Here is a 17,885-nt window from a genome sequence, read left to right on the forward strand (position 1 = left end):
TTTAATATTTTAATTTCTTAAAAGAGTTGATTAGCCTTGAAAATGGCTATAGAAATATTGGTAGTTTTCCTCTTTATCAATAATAATAATGCTCATATCATTTGGTTTGTCCAATTAGAATGACTTGGTAATCTTATGATATTTGAGTACACAAGCCTCTGTTAGGTAAGTTAGGAGAGTGAAAAATAAATTTTGTAGAGATTGTATCAAGTGGTAAAAAAACTCCAGGTCTTTTTTTTCTGCAGAATTCCATGACCAACTGTTCTTCCCGTAGCAACCTTTTCTTCACCACAAATGTAGCATCAAGTCCTTAGGGTTTGAAAATAATATTTGCTGCTGGCAGGTGATGCCAACATCTGTAAGTGCCTAGACCAGGATCTGTCCTGTCTCAGTGGCTTTGGTCCAATATGTTTTGATTGGACCCTTAATTCACTTCAAAAGAAATGAACCCTTCTTCATGCTGTTGCTCTTTACTGGAAAACTCCCTCACAGATTCATCTGAATAAATCCTCCACAGCCTTTAGGACCCAGATCAAGTTTTACCTTCTCCAGAAAGCTTTTTTTTCTGCCACTGTTGTAAATGCATCCTTCCTTAACCTTCTGTTTCCTTGCCAAGAGGAGCTGTTGCTGTTTAGCACTTAATCCAGTATACTGTTTGGATGTGTTTAGTTATTTCTTGTGGATTAGACTTGGATTCAGCACCGTGTCTTCTCCTGCCCTTCTGCTTCCCGCAGGACCTAATACAGTACTCCCAGCTGTGCTGACTAACTAAGCACTGGCATTCTTACAGTGGCCAGTGTGTTAGAACAGCTGAGAACTGAAAATGGACCTCATTCTCAGGGTCGTGTAGTTTGTAAACTGTCCAACTCTAGGGAGCACTGGTCACATAGGCCATGAAGTGAATGTCAGTCACTGGATTGTACAACTTGCACGTCCCCTTGGGTCTACAAGTGGCCTGTGTGTACACTTACTGCAATACATTAGCTCTTCTGGAGAATCTTTCCTACCTCCTTCCTTTCATATTTTTTTGTCTGTTTCAATGGGGAGTTTAAAAACCCTTGTATAACTCTTTAGGACAGCGTTTTTCAAAATGAGGTTCTGGACCCTTGAATTAGAAGAACCCGGGAGGCTAATTAAAATGCAGGTTCTTTAGTTCACTTGAATCAGCCTAGGCCTGGGGCTGGAGACTTTAATAAGGAAGACTGACAATTCTTTGCACTTCACTAAAATCTTAGGAAATGATTGTTGAAATGGCTTTTCAGTAGGGTGGAAACTGTAGTGCCTCAAAGGGTTAATACCACTGTCCTTAACCTGTTGCACTATTGTAAACCTTTTCTTCCTCATTTAAGTTCAGCCACAACTTAGCGAATAGTTGCTCTATGCCCACCATTGTGCAGGCACAAGGGGACAAGCAGATGTGAAAAATATGGCCTTTGTTCTGAAGGTGCTAATAATCTATGTAGAAAGAAAAGATGTATAATTAATGTGTATACTCACGCAGACCTATCTGCATACCTATACAATACTATATAGAGATATCTTTTTAAAAACACATCAGTAGTGCAGGTCTGTAGGATTGACAGTTTGTAGAGTTGAAACATGTTTTAGAGATCACGTATAGCTCTATACTTCAGGGGGACTAGATTTCAATACTTCAGGCAGGCATTTGCATGAGAGAGACAAGCTCTTATGGAATAGTGGAGAAAGCTCTAGACTTAAGGTTCAAAGTTCACAGTTTTGAATTAAAGTCAGAGCTCTAGTAAGCAGTGAATGATAGTTAATTATAGGAAAAATAAGATTGTTGGTTAGAGTCAGTCACATTTTAAATTCATTTACTAAGTTTTGAGTAACCTAAATTTATTATATATATTTATAGTTTTATACCATATAAATATTAAAATGGATAATAAATGCCTTAGCTTTATATGCCAATATTGGGTTAATACCTTCTATTACTTTTCTTTGTATTAATACATGTAATTTGCATATATTTAGCCTAAAACACATTTTTACTACATTTAATTGATTTGAATATCCAGCTGACACACCCTTTTTATAACATGCCTGCTTTTGTAAATGTCTCTCATCTTGCTTACGGTGGTAGCAGGAGATAATGGAGGGTCTTTTGGGGTAACTTCCTCATCACTGCTGTGGGAGTTCCTGTTGCTCATTGTAATAGTTTTCTGGGGTTGCCATAACAAAGTGCCACAGACTGGGTGGCTTAAACGACAGAAATGAATTTTCTTACAGTTCTGGAGGTGAGAAGTCCAAGATCAGGTGTTGGCAGGATTGGTGTCTTTTGAGGCCTCTCTCCTTGGCTTGTAAATGACAGTCTTCTCCTTGTGTCTTCACATGGTCTTCCTCTGTGCCTGTCCGTGTCCTAATCTACTTTTCTTATAAGCATGGCAGTTATATGACATTAGGCCACCCCCCCCCACCAACAACCTCATTTTAACTTATCTCTTTGAAGAGCTTGTCTCCAAAATATAGTCATATTTAAGGCCCTAGGGGCTATGGCTTCAACATACATACGCAGCACAGCACGTAGATCTCATGTTCTGTCACCTCTGAAGTCTTCTATTACAACATACCAAACTTTCATCGTGAACTTCTGTCTTTCCAGCTCTATCACCAACTTCATCAAGATTTCCAGTGTTGGACTTTTTGTTCTCCAGAGTCATCATTTCTTTATGACTTTTACTTAACCTTCCATCCACCCATGTCTCCAATATTGGGTCAGTACCTTCTGTTACTTTCTATAGGACGTTGAAGGAGAGGTCAAGAAAAGGAAGGACCTCGTTTTTGACAGCTATCCCATGGTTATTGCATTGAAAAGTTATTTTACCAGAATGCTTGGCAGAGAGGAATCTTTATTTCACCAGCTTGGCAGAAAAATGGCCACAAAGTCATTTTTGTTTGTATATTGCTCTAAAATTTTATTATAGTATATAAACATTTTTTATAGAGTAAAAAATCGTGTTGTTTTTTTTTCTTTTGGTCACATCTTTGTCATTTGAACATCGTTTCTCATTAGATCATTTATTGGTCTTGATTAGAAGATTGATTAGAAGATTGTGGGCCTTCCTTGAATCTATCCTGGGCCTGCTTCATACAGAGGCATAGAAATTTAGAATGGGAAAGGAGCTACAGATTATCTAGGTTAATATCTATTCTATCACATATAGCCACTAGAGTAATACCTAGCACATGGTAAGTGCCTAAGAAATTTTAGCTACTATTAGTAGTAGAATTTAAACCCAAGTAATTTGACTTTCAGTTCAATAATTCCTTCTCAGAGGTTTTAGAGCCAAAAAGAAACTTGCCGAGTCTCCTCCTACTTAGTTCATTTCATTCATCACCCCCTACTCAGATCCTCAATTCTTGATTCACTTCATTTTTCTTATGCCCTTTGTCTCTTTTTTTTCTCTTTTTTCCTAAAAGTGGAGAAGACAGAATAAATTCAAAGAAATTGAGGGTTACGCTTAAAAACTTCTTATTTTGTTGTCCTTATCAGGGCCAGCCTGAGGTTTTCTGCCATCTTTTATAAACTTTATGCCTGGCATAATTCTGATATTTTACTGCCTTCTTCGTGCAGATACACACCCAGTCTTATACTGATGGCAGCACTACTGTTTCTTCATGGCAAGGCTTTTAAAATTTCCGGAAACTTTAAAAGCATGGAACAAAAACTTGTGAGTGTAAGGGTGGGTGGAAGTAGGAAATTTGGGGGAAACAGTGGAAACATGTGCCAAGATTTTTGGCACCCTTTAGAGAATTAAAGAATTTACTTCTTTTTTTAAATAGTTGCAAAGGGACAAAAACAAGGTAGCAGGCACAGTTTGCTCATAAAGGTGAGCAGGTTTGGTAGAGATATTTAAAGATGTGAAGGCCAGGACAAATTCATTAATATAATTTGTGTCCCTTTACCCTCCAAACATACACTCATGTTGGGAGGCGGGGAGACTAGTAACTAAAAAAGTGAAACTTTAGAAAAGTAAGGTTTTTCATACTGTTGTTTTCTGCTCTCTGTCAGTCCTCTTACAGTTTTGTGGTAGAGGCTAAAAAGAGGGGTAGAATCAATACTACAGTACATTTGGTAGCCCATCTTAAAATGGGATTATTTGGACCATTTGAGAACTTCTGTCAAGCCAGAGTGTGCAGGATAAAGTTAAAGGATTGGGCTGTTGGCTGTTCCTCCCATTACCTTTAAGTGTGGCCTGATGAACAGTGGAACTTTTTAAAGCTTAAATAGTCTTAGTGCTGTTGAATATATGCTTCAAGATTTATATCTAACTGATTTCTAAATCCTCAAAAACATTTTAATAGCTTGTTAAAGAGGACTGTATTTAAGACTTGTGTAGTGTTCTGTGTGTTTCTGTATGTATATGTGTGTTTCCTGCCACTAAAGATTGAATTATATCCCCTGTGCCTAGAAAATAACATTTGTTGAAACAAAAACAGATGATGATATGAGATTTAGCTTATTACTTTGGTTTGCGACTGCCTTTTAGGGCTTTTTGTGTGTGTGTGACTTCTTGATTTTTTCCTTTTATTTTATTGGGTGCATTATTAACTTTGACTTCATGAGACTCCCAGTTCTATTTCTGCCGTGATTTTATAATCTGTGTTTTTAAAGTTGAGTTACTTTTTATACAAAGAAAGTAGCAATATCCATTTAATAACAGGTTTTATAAGGAAGAACCCGATGTGCTTTGTTTTAATCAACCTTTTTTTTCTCTTTTCAGAGGACGTTAAGCAAGTTTTTGAACAGACCACAATTCATCAACATATTCCATTTAACTGGGATTCAGAATTTGTGCAACTACACTTTGGAAAAGAAAGAAAAAGACACCTGACATATGCGGAATTCACTCAGTTTTTACTGGTGGGTCTAGCCCTTATAAAAAGTTAAAAAGAGTGAATAAGTAAAACTAGGATCATGATGCACATTTGCTAACCCTGGCCAAACCATCCTATTTGGAAGTATTTCTTTATTAGTATGTAGAAACTATAGGATTAAATAGACTCTTACAGACTCTGCAGAACCCCTTCCTGCTTAACTGGAATACACATTGAGGACCCAGGAAATCAAGTGATTTGCTGAAAGGTCACATAAATCAGGAGGGACAAAATCAGAACCTGAACTCTTGGCTTATGACTGGTTCCACAACTACTTACCAGTATTTTGTTTTTCCTTGGGAAATGGACAGGTGTCATCATCAGCATCTAACCATAGAATCATTTCATCTGAGGCCTTTTTATAGACAAGACACTGGATCTAGACCTTGACTGCATATTGGAATCACCTGGGGAGTTTTAAAAACTATTGTTGTTTGGGTCCCCGATCGCTAGAGATTAGATTTTGTGTGTGTGTGTGATGGAGGGCAGGGAGGGACTGCTTGGGCCTTGGGGTATTTAAAGCTTTTCAGGCACTTCTATTGTGTTGCCAAGTTTGAGAATCACTGTTCAGAGCACTAGCTGTCGGTATCCGGTGTTCAGCTCTGTGGGAGTTATCTACATTTCTGGGACGCCCCTGGCCCAGTCCCTCCTGACTTCCTCTCTTCACTCCCTGCTTCGTGATAATTTCACTAGGCCACTGATGATACTAACAGAAGGCTATTAACAAAATATGATCACAGTTTAGTTTTCCTCCTGAAGCATAATTTTAAGACTGTGTTGATTCAGATATTGTTTAGTCACTAGAGATCAATATCTAGATAATGTATAGGTCTATGTGATAAACCACTCTTTCTTTCAGATTTTTATGCATTTGTTTTGTTTCTCTAACAATTTTATTTTATTAAATATAATATTTAAAAGACTTGTTTAAGGGAATTAGTTTGCTGTGTTTAAGTTGTGGGTCTTGAGGAAAAATTTGCCAAGGAAACCATCTTTTTCTTCTTTTTTTTAAAAATTGAAATGTCGTTGATATACAATATTGTGTTAGTTTTAGGTGTACTATATAGTGGTTTGACATTTGCATACATTCTGACATGTTCACCATGATAAGTCTGGTAACCATCTGTCCCCATACAGAGTTATTACAATATTGACCATATTCCTAATGTTGTGTATGACATCCTTGTGGCTTCTTTAGTTTATTACTGTAGGTTTATAGCTCTTCATTTCCTTTGCCTATTTTGGCCCCACCCTCCCCCATCTGCCTACCCTAAACACCTTCTCTTCTTTGTTATTAGTAACATCAGCAGTGGGTATCTTGGTGGCCCTGCATCCTTCGTGTGCCTGTGACCTTGCCAGAGTCTTCTGAGGAGTGGTTGGAAGCACAGCTGTGGGGCGGAGGTGGAGGGTACAGGGACACACGTGCACCGTGCCGTGTGCTCGTTCACTCAGCATTTTGTGGTCTCCATTCATAGGCACAGTGTATGTAATAGGTTGACTTTAATAGGTGCTTCTCTTTTTGACTTTCACTGGTATTGTTATGATATCTAAAATGTCATGCTTTGTAGTTTGCTTTTATTTTCCCAGTCTTTGAAAACTTAAAAAACAAGATGTCTTAAACATGCCTTTGTATTTATTTTAAAATGTGTTAATGTCTACGAATTCCCGTTTGCAGTTCTATATAAACATAAACCTGCTTAAATAACTCAGGTGGAGAATGCAATGTGAGTTGTTAGGTTTGTGCTGTTGTTTATACAAGACATCGCGTGCAGTAGGAGGTGGTATTCATTTTGATGAGGAATAATTACAATAATGCTATTGAGACAAATGCCTCCAGTTGACTTTATGGAACACAGCCTAATTAACTTTTAGTCTTAATGGGATGTTAGCAGTGGTAAGGATGATCGGGTTTCCCTTTAAGCAAATATCAATTATGCCGAATTGAGTCAGCTGTAATCCACTCAGCTGCTTCTAGGCCTTCCTCAAGATATGGACAAGCCAGAGGCAAAGATGAGATGACTCAGGGATTACTGATTAGGTTTCCAGCTGCAGTTTGTGGGGCATTCACTTGTATTGGACTCCATTCTATACTGGTGAATACACTCATCCCTCAGTGTCCTGCATGGGACAATCTTGACTTTGTAGCCAGAATGCAAGTGCTAAACTTTTACTAGATTAAAATGGTCTTGGTAGGTAATTAGGGCTTTGCTTTTGTGTCCCACTCCAGGCCCAGAGTTAAAGGAATTAATAGATGTATCATGATAGACTTGCTATGAATGAATGCCAATGAAATGCCAGTTTTGGTGTCTACCATTGGGTCACTGTCCCACTGCCCCCATTCAAATGCTTCCTTTGCTTCCTTTGAAGTCTTTTCTGAATGAAAGTAGAGCCTCAGACCCCAACTTCAAACACTTCGTTCTTTGGGGCTCTTTTCTGGATGCAGGGACCTTCTTAAAGATGTAAGTAAACGTAATCTCCTATGTTTGGGGCTCTTGCTTTATCAAGCATGTGCCCGCCTTTCTGCTGTGGGGCAGGGCTCAGAAACACAGGCACCAGCTCCCTGGCTGGTGCCAAGGTCCTGAAAGAACTGCCACCATGCATGCCACTTGCCTGTCACCTGAGGAGGAAGAGGAGCAGCCAGCCGTAGGGTCAACTTCACAGTGCTTGTGACCTCAAGGAGCCTGTTGTCGAAAACACTGGTCAGTCCCACTGAAGGGCCTAGAAGGTATCAGCCTCACTCTTGTGTGTTAACCTGTGCTTATGTATGTGCACGTGTTTGTGCCTGGTGAGCAGTGCAATTCTCTGCAAGGTCAGTTTTTTTCCCCTTCATTTAAAAAATATTTTATTTTATTTTTAATTAATTAATTATTTATTTATTTGGCTCTGTTGGGTCTTTGTCGCTGCGCACAGGATTTTCTCTAGTTGCAGTGGGGGGGGCTACTTTTCGTCGCAGCGCATGGGCTCCTCATTGCGGTGGCTTCTCTTGCTGCGGAGCACGGGCTCTAGGCACGCAGGCTTCAGTAGTTGCAGCACGCGGGCTCAGTAGTTGTGGCTCGTGGGCTCTGGAGTGCAGGCTTCAGCAGTTGTGGCGCACGGGCTTAGTTGCTCTGCGGCATGTGGGATCTTCCCGGACCAGGTATTGAACCTGTGTCCCCTGCATTGGCAGGTGGATTCTTAACCACTGTGCCACCAGGGAAGTCCTAAAAAATATTTTACCATAGGGAAGCTGGTGTGAGTTTGTTATAAGCCACCATGTGGCTGTGAGGGCTCCACATGTTCGTCTGGGTACTGTCTGAGGTGGTTGGTGCCGGTCGTGGGCATCTATTGAATGCTGAGCTGGAATGTTGTTTTCTGTGCTTTGGTTATAAAATTCATAAAGTGGTGAATCAGCTTGATATACTTGGAGCTAAATTTGCCTTGTTTGTACTTTGCATCTAAATGATAGTGTTGAAGCAAGTAGCAGGGATGCAAAGCCCCCCTTGTAGAGTCTTGGTAGGGAAGGATTGCAGAAGGGAGTGGAGCCACAGTCCTGTTACCCCATCCTTAATACTGTTGCATCCACTGCTGCTATCTTTTCTGTGCCGGGTTCTATCGTCTCCACTTAACTGCATGAGTGATGGTGTGTACATGTGAATGTGAATATAGTTTTATATGTTGCAGTGTACGTGTGTGTATTTTAAAATAGTCTGTAAGCCTTTCCAACATATCTGTACTCTCAGCTCGTAGGGCAAAGCTCTAATTTTATGGTTACTAGTTGAAAAATGGATTTTAATATACTGAAAACAGTATATTTAGAAAACAGTTCTGAGAAATTTTCCTATTCTATACCTGCTGGAACTCCTGTTCATAAATGATATTAACATAGAACTCTCTACCCTGTTTTGAAGTATTTTTGTGATTGTTACTCGCATGAGGCAAGCCACCCGATTCATCTAATGTTTGCTGAGGATGTAGGCTTTGTCAAGAGGCCTTGTGCAGAAGGCTCAGAGGTGCAGAGGTAACAACTTTTGAAATACTTACAATGTACAAGTCTGGGTGGGTGTTCCTATGTTTATTCGCCTGACAGCTCAAAAGGCACAACTGCAAACAGATATAAAATATATACCCTATGAGGATGCTCTTTTATAACAAAAATCCTTAAGGGTTTGTAGCATAAACTCTTATGGCAGGTGTAAAGCTGAAACCAACATTCAAAGTGTGGTTAGAGCAGCCGTCCAAAGTACAAAATTAAAGGGCCAGATACTACTATAAGGTCTATTTAACAGACCCATTTTACAGATGAAGAGTCTGAGGCCTTTTACTTTAGAGTCTCTTAGCAGCATCTCATTTGTGATTTTGATTTGCATTTCCCTAATGACTGATGATGTTGTGCATCTTTTCATGTGCTTGTTGCCACTTGTACATTTTCTTTGGAGATGTGTCTGTTCAAATCCATTACCTTTTTCTTATTGGATGGGAGTCGTAGGCAACTGTGAGCACAGAGTGAAAGAAAGGCCTCTTAAGTTTTTCTGCCAAATTATTCTGTAAAGTCGGTACTGAGAGTCACTCTCAAAAAAAGAAGTAATAATAACAACAACCTTTATAATTTACAAAGTGGTCTTAAATATCCTGTTTCTGATGCTAGCATCCCCCAATACCCTGAGAGGTAATTATAATTATTCCCTATTATATACAAAAGAATAAACAGACTCTAGGGTAAAATTTTGCATTTACAGGTAATTTTATGGGGACATGCTCATGGCTTTCAATAGGGTCCCAAAAGAGTACCCCCAAAGAGTACAGACCCGCTGTTCTAGAGCTTAACTTCTTCCATAAGATCACAGACATGTGAGGGATTAAAAAATATGATGCCATTACCACTGTACTTCACTATATTGTCTCCAGGGCCATGGCTATGAAGTTAGTTTCTCTTCCTGGAAGGGGCCATGTTTCTGAATGGGGATGTACAGTCATGCATTACTGGACATTTAGCATTCCTGATCCCGGCCATTAATTGCCAGATATGATTATAAAAAAGCCGTAGTAGGGGTATGTGTTACGGTTGTTTGCAGTTATTTTTTTTGCAGTACGCGGGCCTCTCACTGTTGTGGCCTCTCCCATTGCGGAGCACAGGCTCCGGACACGCAGGCTCAGCGGCCATGGCTCATGGGCCTAGCCGCTCCACAACATGTGGGATCTTCCCGGACTGGGGCACGAACCTGTGTCCCCTGCATCGGCAGGTGGACTCTCAACCACTGCACCACCAGGGAAGCCCATCCAGTTACTTTTTTTTTTTTTTTTTTTTTGGCCACACCGCACGGCTTGCAGGATCTTAGTTCCCCGACCGGGGATCCAAGCGTGGAGTCCTAACCACTGGACCGCCAGGGAATTCCCCTCCAGTTACTTCTTGGTAATGGTTTATAATCATGGGTATATATTTCACATATAATTATTACAGTTTAAAAATCATCTACACATAGGAGTTTCTAACGGCTCTGGTCTCAGGATATAAAAGTCTCAGATTACTACCCAATGCGATATGCTTGTTAACTGGAAAACTGTTGCTGTTAACTACCTCTCCTGTAGCATTTTCCTGCTTAGAAAGTGCTTTGGCTTGTGTTGGTCTTTACAATTGCCTTAGGTGTTAAGCAGTTGCTATTGTTTCTGTATGAAAGATGAGCACGTAGAAGCTTGGAGGAGTTTTTGTTCAAGATGAGACAGGTGGGACAGAAGTTGGTTTTAATTTTCCTAAATCTGTAGCAGTGTTTTCAAATTTTGTGTAAAATGCTTCTGAAGTGATTTTAAAAGGCGGTGCCCTGGGCCTCTGTCCCCACCAAGGGTCTGATTCAGTAGGTCTGGATAGGGCCTAAGAAATTGCCTTTCAAACAGGCGTCCTGAACTGTGATGTTCCAAATGGTCCGAGGGCCACACGTTGAGAAACATTGGTCTAGATGACAAAACCCTGACTGTTTAAAAGCAAAGAATCTGGTGTTCAGGTCTCATTCTAAGGCTGATGGGGAGCTAGGAGAGGCAAACATGATCAGATTGGTGTTTCAGAAGGACTGCTCTGGCTGTTGTGTGGACAGTCAAATGGAGAGGGATCTGACTGGGAGAGGGGGATCATCTGGCCATTTTCCAATCCAAGAGAGAAATGACTATGGCCTGGGTTGGATGGTGATGGTGATGAGCTAAAGAAAATGGGTTCAAGAAAAGTTCAAGAGATGGGCCTGACCAGGCTTGGTGATCTGTTAGGATGGGGACAGTAAAGGATATGCAGAACTCATGGTTCACTCCTGGATTTTAGGCTTGGGCAAGTGGGAGGATGGCGGTGATTTACCGAGACTGGGAGCACAGGGGGGTGGGATGGAGGACATGTTGGTGAAGGCCTGTGAGGAGTGCTTTGCATGTAATCACCACTGATCATTTCATGGAGCCAGGAAATTTCTTCTGTTTCCAGAGGCCTTCCTCCTATTACTGTAGGAAGAAGACTCATGCAGAAATCAGCAGTGCTCTAAATTGGTGGTGAGGCCAGATTTTGAAGGTGGGATTCCATTAGTTAGCCAAGAAATGGGATAGCTGGCTTGGGAGGGAGTGGGGCTAAAAATCCTCTCTAATATCTTCTCATCAAATAGAGTTTAAGAATGGGGGCTTTCCTGGTGGCGCAGTGGTTGAGAGTCCGCCTGCCGATGCAGGGGACGCGGGTTCGTGCCCCGGTCCAGGAAGATCCCACATGCCGCGGAGCTGCTGGGCCCGTGAGCCATGGCCGCTGAGCCTGCGCGTCCGGAGCCTGTGCTCCGCAATGGGAGAGGCCACAACAGTGAGAGGCCCACGTACAGCAAAAAAAAAAAAAAAAAAAAAAGAATGAGGGCTTTCCTGGTGGCGCAGTGGTTGAGAGTCTGCCTGCCGATGCAGGGGACGCGGGTTCGTGCCCCGGTCCAGGAAGATCCCACATGCCGCGGAGCTGCTGGGCCCGTGAGCCATGGCCGCTGAGCCTGCGCGTCCGGAGCCTGTGCTCCGCAATGGGAGAGGCCACAACAGTGAGAGGCCCGCGTACCGCATAAAAAAAAAAAAAGAATGAAGTTGCCTGACCCAACAGAAAGTCCTCATCACAAGGGTGTGAGTGTTTTACCATAACTTTATTCAGGTCCTCCTTTTGTCAGGAGATGGATGATGAGACCCAGAGAGGTGAATCGTAGTTGGGAGAGCTAGGAGTAGAACCTGGGACTCAGAGCTGTGTCTGGTGTCCCGACCAGCCGTTCATATTTGTTAGGACCCTTGTCATCAGATCACGTGAGCCCCAAGCTAGCCCTGTTGGATGCCAGAGCACATGCATGCAAATAAGGCAACTGACAGTTTTGGTTCTTTTCGTTAAATCAAACCAACCAGTATTTTGGTTTATGGGTCAACGTGGCATACAGACCAACCTAAGTCTTTTGTGTGAAATGGACATATTGGTTTTCAGGTTCTGCGCCCTAGAGAGCAGAGTTGTGTAAGTCAGCAGCCACAGGTGCTGGTGGTTAACCATGCGTCCCTCTGGAGGCCAGAGATTTGCTGCTCCTGGTGAGCTGTTTTGAGTCATAGGGTTGCGACTATGTATGTCAAGGTATCCTGGTTTAAGGCAAAACTTTCAGCACAAAAGGCTGTGTTGTTAAAAAAGAAAATGTTCCCCCTGCCAGCCCAACATCACCACCAAACAAAAGAAAATATAACCTTCAACCATGGCAACATCAAATTCTCAAGCTTTGGAATTGAAAGGGCATTTCAGGTGTTAACAAAAAACAATCCTTTGTAGTAGAACTTGCTGAAGAAGCCACAATTGTTTAAACAGGTCAGTGGACCACTAACAAAATCCTTACTTAGGATTGAGTAACCCAAGCCATTTGTGGCCCCCCCTCGGGTACCCCAACTTGCCATCTGTATTAGTTAAAATATCTAGACCCTGGATCTTTAGTAGCCAGAGACCATGATTATATTTGCATTCTTAACATGGGTGTGATTTTTATGTTGATTTTAAGTTGGACCAGATGGGGTCTGTGATACAGCTTTGGTACTGCTTCGTAAATACAGTACCACTTGATGTTCCAAAATGAAATAATGAGTAAAGGCAGCTAATGTTGTTTGCCCTCAGCTTCTCAAGAGATGAGATTGTGTTTTGTGTCCAAATGGAAACCACTGCTAGTTTGGCGCCGAGTGACCAGAGATGGGGGAATAGCCTGGTCACTTGGAGAATTAGACGCAGGATTCTTTTCATTCGCACTGCCCTTTCTGCTCTCTGGGCAAAGGAAATCAGAATTCCTTGTGCTGTTGTGTCCATGGTGTTCATCACCTTGCTGTTTTGTTGAGTAGCCTGTTGTGCAGGCTTTTACAGTAACATCCTGGTGAAAATGAACACACCATATAGCTGATACCCACTGTGAAGTTTAATGTTGAATCAGAAGAGGAAGGAAATTGAGATAGAAAAGCTCGGTACTGGTTGTTGCCAAGGTGTTGCTGTGTGTGCAGTGTCACATGCAGCACTGCTACTAAAGACCCTTTTCATGAGAGACCCCACCCAGTGAATTGGAGATGAAATTTCACGCTGAACCCTGGAAGTCTGACTGCATAGGCTGAATGTGGGGAGCACAGAAAAATGTTGAGAATGGGAACTACTTATCTCTCTACCTATTCCATTGCCAAGTTCCATTTTTCACTCAGTTTAAAAATATGTGGATCTTTATTTTAACTAGAATTTTTTCCTCTAAATTAGCATAGGATTATGAAAATGATACTTATATATTAAATAGTAGAGGTCCTGATACTTGATGTAATATAGAATTTATTTGAAATAGGGCTAAATATAATACCATATTTTATAAGCAAACCTTCTTTATACATTTTTATTCCTCATTTTCATAAATAATTACCTGCATTTTCCCCAGAATTCTTCTACCACCACCCCTAAAAAGAAATTCTTTTGAATTATATCTTTGTTGATAACCTGTTGTTATTAAAATTTTAGATATATATTTTTTAATTTCAAAACTGTACAAAACACAAAAATGCAAAGTAGTCAGGGGTGTTTTTTGGTGTTCTTGGCTTTATAATATAAGTCTAATATAAATCATCTGGATCTGCTGCTTGTTTTGAGGGTCTGTTGGTCTTTTTTTTTTTTTGGTTCCTGATAAATTGTTTTCGGGCTGAAGCACAAACTTGCGCGTCTGAATAGAGGTGGAGAGAATTTTTGCATTCAGAATATACCCCCTTGAAAATTGGAGATCATTAAGGAAATGACAGGCCTGGAACTCTTAGAAGCATGAATGTTAAACCAAAAGTGGTGTAACCCCTATATATGTGTATTTCTGTACAGCTAGCGACTCTGAAGAGTTTGTACAGCTAGCAAACTCTGAAGAGTTTGATTTTTTTTTTTCCCCTCCTGCAGCATTCTGAATGGGTGTGTTAAAGTAGTTGGAAACTGCTACAGTAGAAGCCTAGTCCATTAATCATCACATACCGGAATAGAGGGAACAGAAAACAGCTCACTGGCAAATGTAAAGAGAAACTGGGCCTCCTTTCACGTGCTGGAGCCTTAGAGGTGGCCGTCCAGCTCCTTGCTCTGTGACCTTCTGGCCTTAGGTGAAGGAGGGCCCTTTCTCTTTACAGTCTTTCCTGGCTCCATCAACAGCGTTTAGGAAGCGCCCTGTGGCCTGTTACTGATAAGAGCTCTCTCGGGAGAGCCGTGCCTTCATCCCAGCTCTCTGGGTTTTCCACAGGGTCTCAGGCCATCGATTTTATTGTCTGTACTCACTTATTTAGGTATTGCTTCCATTTTTGTCATCTGCCTGCTCTTTCTATGCATTGTAGGATGATCTCATCCATTTTTACAACTTTATTTTTTTTTTCCTTCTGGTTTTTGGTAGGCCTTCCCCTAAAAGGAACGGGCAGTCCACGTAGGATAAGGATATGGCTCTGGAGCCAGACCGCCCGGCTGCATATCCAGTTTCATCCTTAGCGTCACGCGACCCTCAGCTGCTCTTTACCTAATTTTTCCATCTACAAAATGGAGGTGGTGGGTAATCCCACCTTATAAGGTTATTGAAAAATGAAGCAGGAAAATGCAGCTGTCCCTGGAGCATAGTCTGTGCTTAACAACAGTAAATGTTAGCCTTTTGGGGTTTTTTTTCCCCCTAAAATCCTGTTGTCTGCATTTCTCAGATTTACATTTCGACCTGTACCTCTGACTTTCTTTTGTTTGTAGCTGGAGGCAAAGCTCATCTCACTCCAGGTTTCTCCCCGTGGTCAACTACCTCATCTCTTTCCCCTTAAGTATTTTCTTTGTGGTAGATTCTCCTACCTCTCCCATCATCCAAGGTGAGAATTCTTTAAGAAACTCTTGTTCCTTTTTTTTTTTTTTTTTTTTTTTTGCAGTACGAGGGCCTTTCACTGTTGTGGGCTCTCCCGTTGCGGAGCACAGACTCTGGACACGCAGGCTCAGCGGCCATGGCTCATAGGCCCAGCCGCTCTGTGGCATGTGGGATCTTCCCGGACTGGGGCACGAACCCGTGTCCCCTGCATCGGCAGGCGGACTCTCAACCACTGCGCCACCAGGGAAGCCCCTCTTGTTCCATTTTTATATATAAATCACCACCCAAACGTTTCTTAAAATCTCTTTTCCAGTTATCTGTCCAGATCACTTATGATCCCCTTACTTATGGTTTTACCCAAGGCAGCATAAGTTAGTGGTTGGAATTCTCAGGTTTGGAATCCGACAATACTTTGGTAGAGATCTCAGCCTCTCCCACCTCCTGGCTGTGTGACGTTGGACTAGTTACTTAACCTCCCTAAGCTTCGGGTGCCTGTGGAAGATGAAGGTGTTATCACTTCACAGGATTATCGTGAGGGTTGAATGAAGTCCTGTCTTTGAAGTTCTTGGCAGAGCCCCTGGCCTGTAGAAGTGTTCAGGCACTCAGCTGTTACTGTTATCTTCCACCCTAACTGGTCTTCGTCTCTCTGTTCCTGTTGTTGGTTCAGAATGACTTAGCAGAACTGCTGTTCCTTACTTACTAGGTGATTTTTTTAAAGACTCCAAGAACTTATATTGGAACGGACTTTAGAGGTTTTTAAACCATTCACCTTGACCAAAATCAAAGCTACTTTATATTAAGTGCCGGTCACACGTGATGTCTAGTTTTTACTACTCGGTGCAGTCAGGTGTTGCTGAGGCTCTGAGATATAAACACACTTCCCTAAGCCCTCCCAGCTAGGAGCGCCATGACTGATACTTGAACTCTGCCCATTCCTGTCCCAAACTTCAGATTTGTCATTATAACAGATTGCTTCCACAACCCCCTGTATAAAATGAAATAAAATAGAATATGAAAAAATAAAAAAATAAAATTCCTTGACGTATGTTTCTCAGCCAGTAGTTGAACAGGTATTTCCAGTGACTGGGAACCCCCTACTTTGCAAGGTGGCCCATTTCATTGCTAAATAGTCAGGTTAAATACTTCTGTGTTTTGTGCTGAAACCTGATCCCTCTATCTTCTCTCCATTGATTTTTTTTTCTTTAAGAAATACAGAGGACCAGTCTAACTTCTTTTTTACCTGATAGTCCTTTAGACCTTTAAATATTTGAACGTAACTATTGCTTCTCCCATTGTTCTCCTCTCCCCCGCACGAAGCACGAGTTTATCCATTCTGGTCCCTTTTGTTTTGGAAATGAATTGTAACTACCCATGCTCTAGACACCATGCATACCAAAAGCTCGCCGTCCCAGCTTTACCCCCTCTGGACTCAGATCTAGGATGCTTCACCATCTTGGTAGCCCTGAATAGGGTTAGGTTTTCCTTAAACAGCTGTAGAGGTGCCAATGGAGAGCTTTGATGTTAAGTCAGTCTACCCTGAATAGTGAGCCTGGCTATTTGTTTCAAAGGTCATTCATTCTTGAATTAAGTATTTATAGAGTACCTGTGTGTTAGCTCCCCCCAGGCCTCCTTACTGGTCTTTCTCCTCCTCAATCTCTTGAGGTTGTGAGCAAGGCTGGGAGAAGGCCCTTTAGATTTGGTTTCTCTCCTCCATGGTCTCTGCTCTTGTTAGGAGGACAATCCTGGTGTTTGAGAGCGCATCAAAGACTTTTGCCTTAATGAAAAAGTTTTGGGAATTTTATTGCTTTCTCATGAAAATAGGCTACAGAAAAATCTAGAGCACTGGAATACTTTAAAAGCAAATTGAATGTTTATCTTCTTATAGCTATGAAGACTCCTAAGTGTCAAATAATATTTTGGGTTTTTTGGGTTTTTTTTTTTTTTTGCGGTGCGCGGGCCTCTCACTGTTGTGGCCTCTCCCGTTGCGGATCACAGGCTCCGGATGCGCAGGCTCAGCGGCCATGGCTCACGGGCCCAGCCGCTCCGCGGCATGTGGGATCTTCCCGGACCGGGGCACGAACCCGTGTCCCCTGCATCGGCAGGTGGACTCTCAACCACTGCGCCACCAGGGAAGCCCTCAAATAATATTTTGTAATCAAATTCCTGACAGCAGCTTTATCCAGGCTTCCCATGCAGTATAGTGAGGTATTAGGAGCAAGGTCAGTGCAGCGGGACTGCCTGGGTTTGAATTCCAGCTTTGCTGCTTCCTGTCAGTGAGACGTTCGTTTCCTCAATTGCTACAATGGGGTTAATAATAGTTCCTACCTCATAGGGTTGCTGTGAGCATTAAATCAGTTTATCACTACAAAGCACTTTAGAACACTGGCAGGTAATGTATGCTTACAAAATGCTGTTATCGTGGCTGTTTTATCATTTGAGGTAATAGTTTTCATTTCCTCACCCAGAAGAAGAAGTAGTCATGACATAAACAGATGTTCTTCAGAAGGCAACCCCCATCTTCAGTAAGCTACTTTTAAGTTTGGGGAAACACATAACTAAACGTTTTTACTATACTCTACTATTAGAGAACTGCCTGGATCTACCTTGCTTTTCATGGAATTTAGTGTCCCCAATCTTTAAGAACTGTTGGAAACGTGTTCTCAAGTT

At 41.7% G+C, this 17,885-nt stretch overlaps 1 protein-coding gene across 1 annotated transcript in view; it reads left to right on the top strand.

Annotated features, from left to right (window-relative positions):
- The window catches only part of SLC25A13 (solute carrier family 25 member 13), a 214,097-nt gene that overhangs the window by 109,890 nt on the left and 86,322 nt on the right, over positions 1–17,885 (top strand). The window contains 1 exon segment of the mRNA XM_082633147.1: positions 4,746–4,885. Within this exon segment, the coding sequence (XP_082489273.1) occupies positions 4,746–4,885 (140 nt within the window).

Source organism: Mesoplodon mirus (assembly GCF_964341445.2).
Source record: "Mesoplodon mirus genome assembly, chromosome: 9".
Taxonomy (NCBI): domain Eukaryota; kingdom Metazoa; phylum Chordata; class Mammalia; order Artiodactyla; family Ziphiidae; genus Mesoplodon; species Mesoplodon mirus.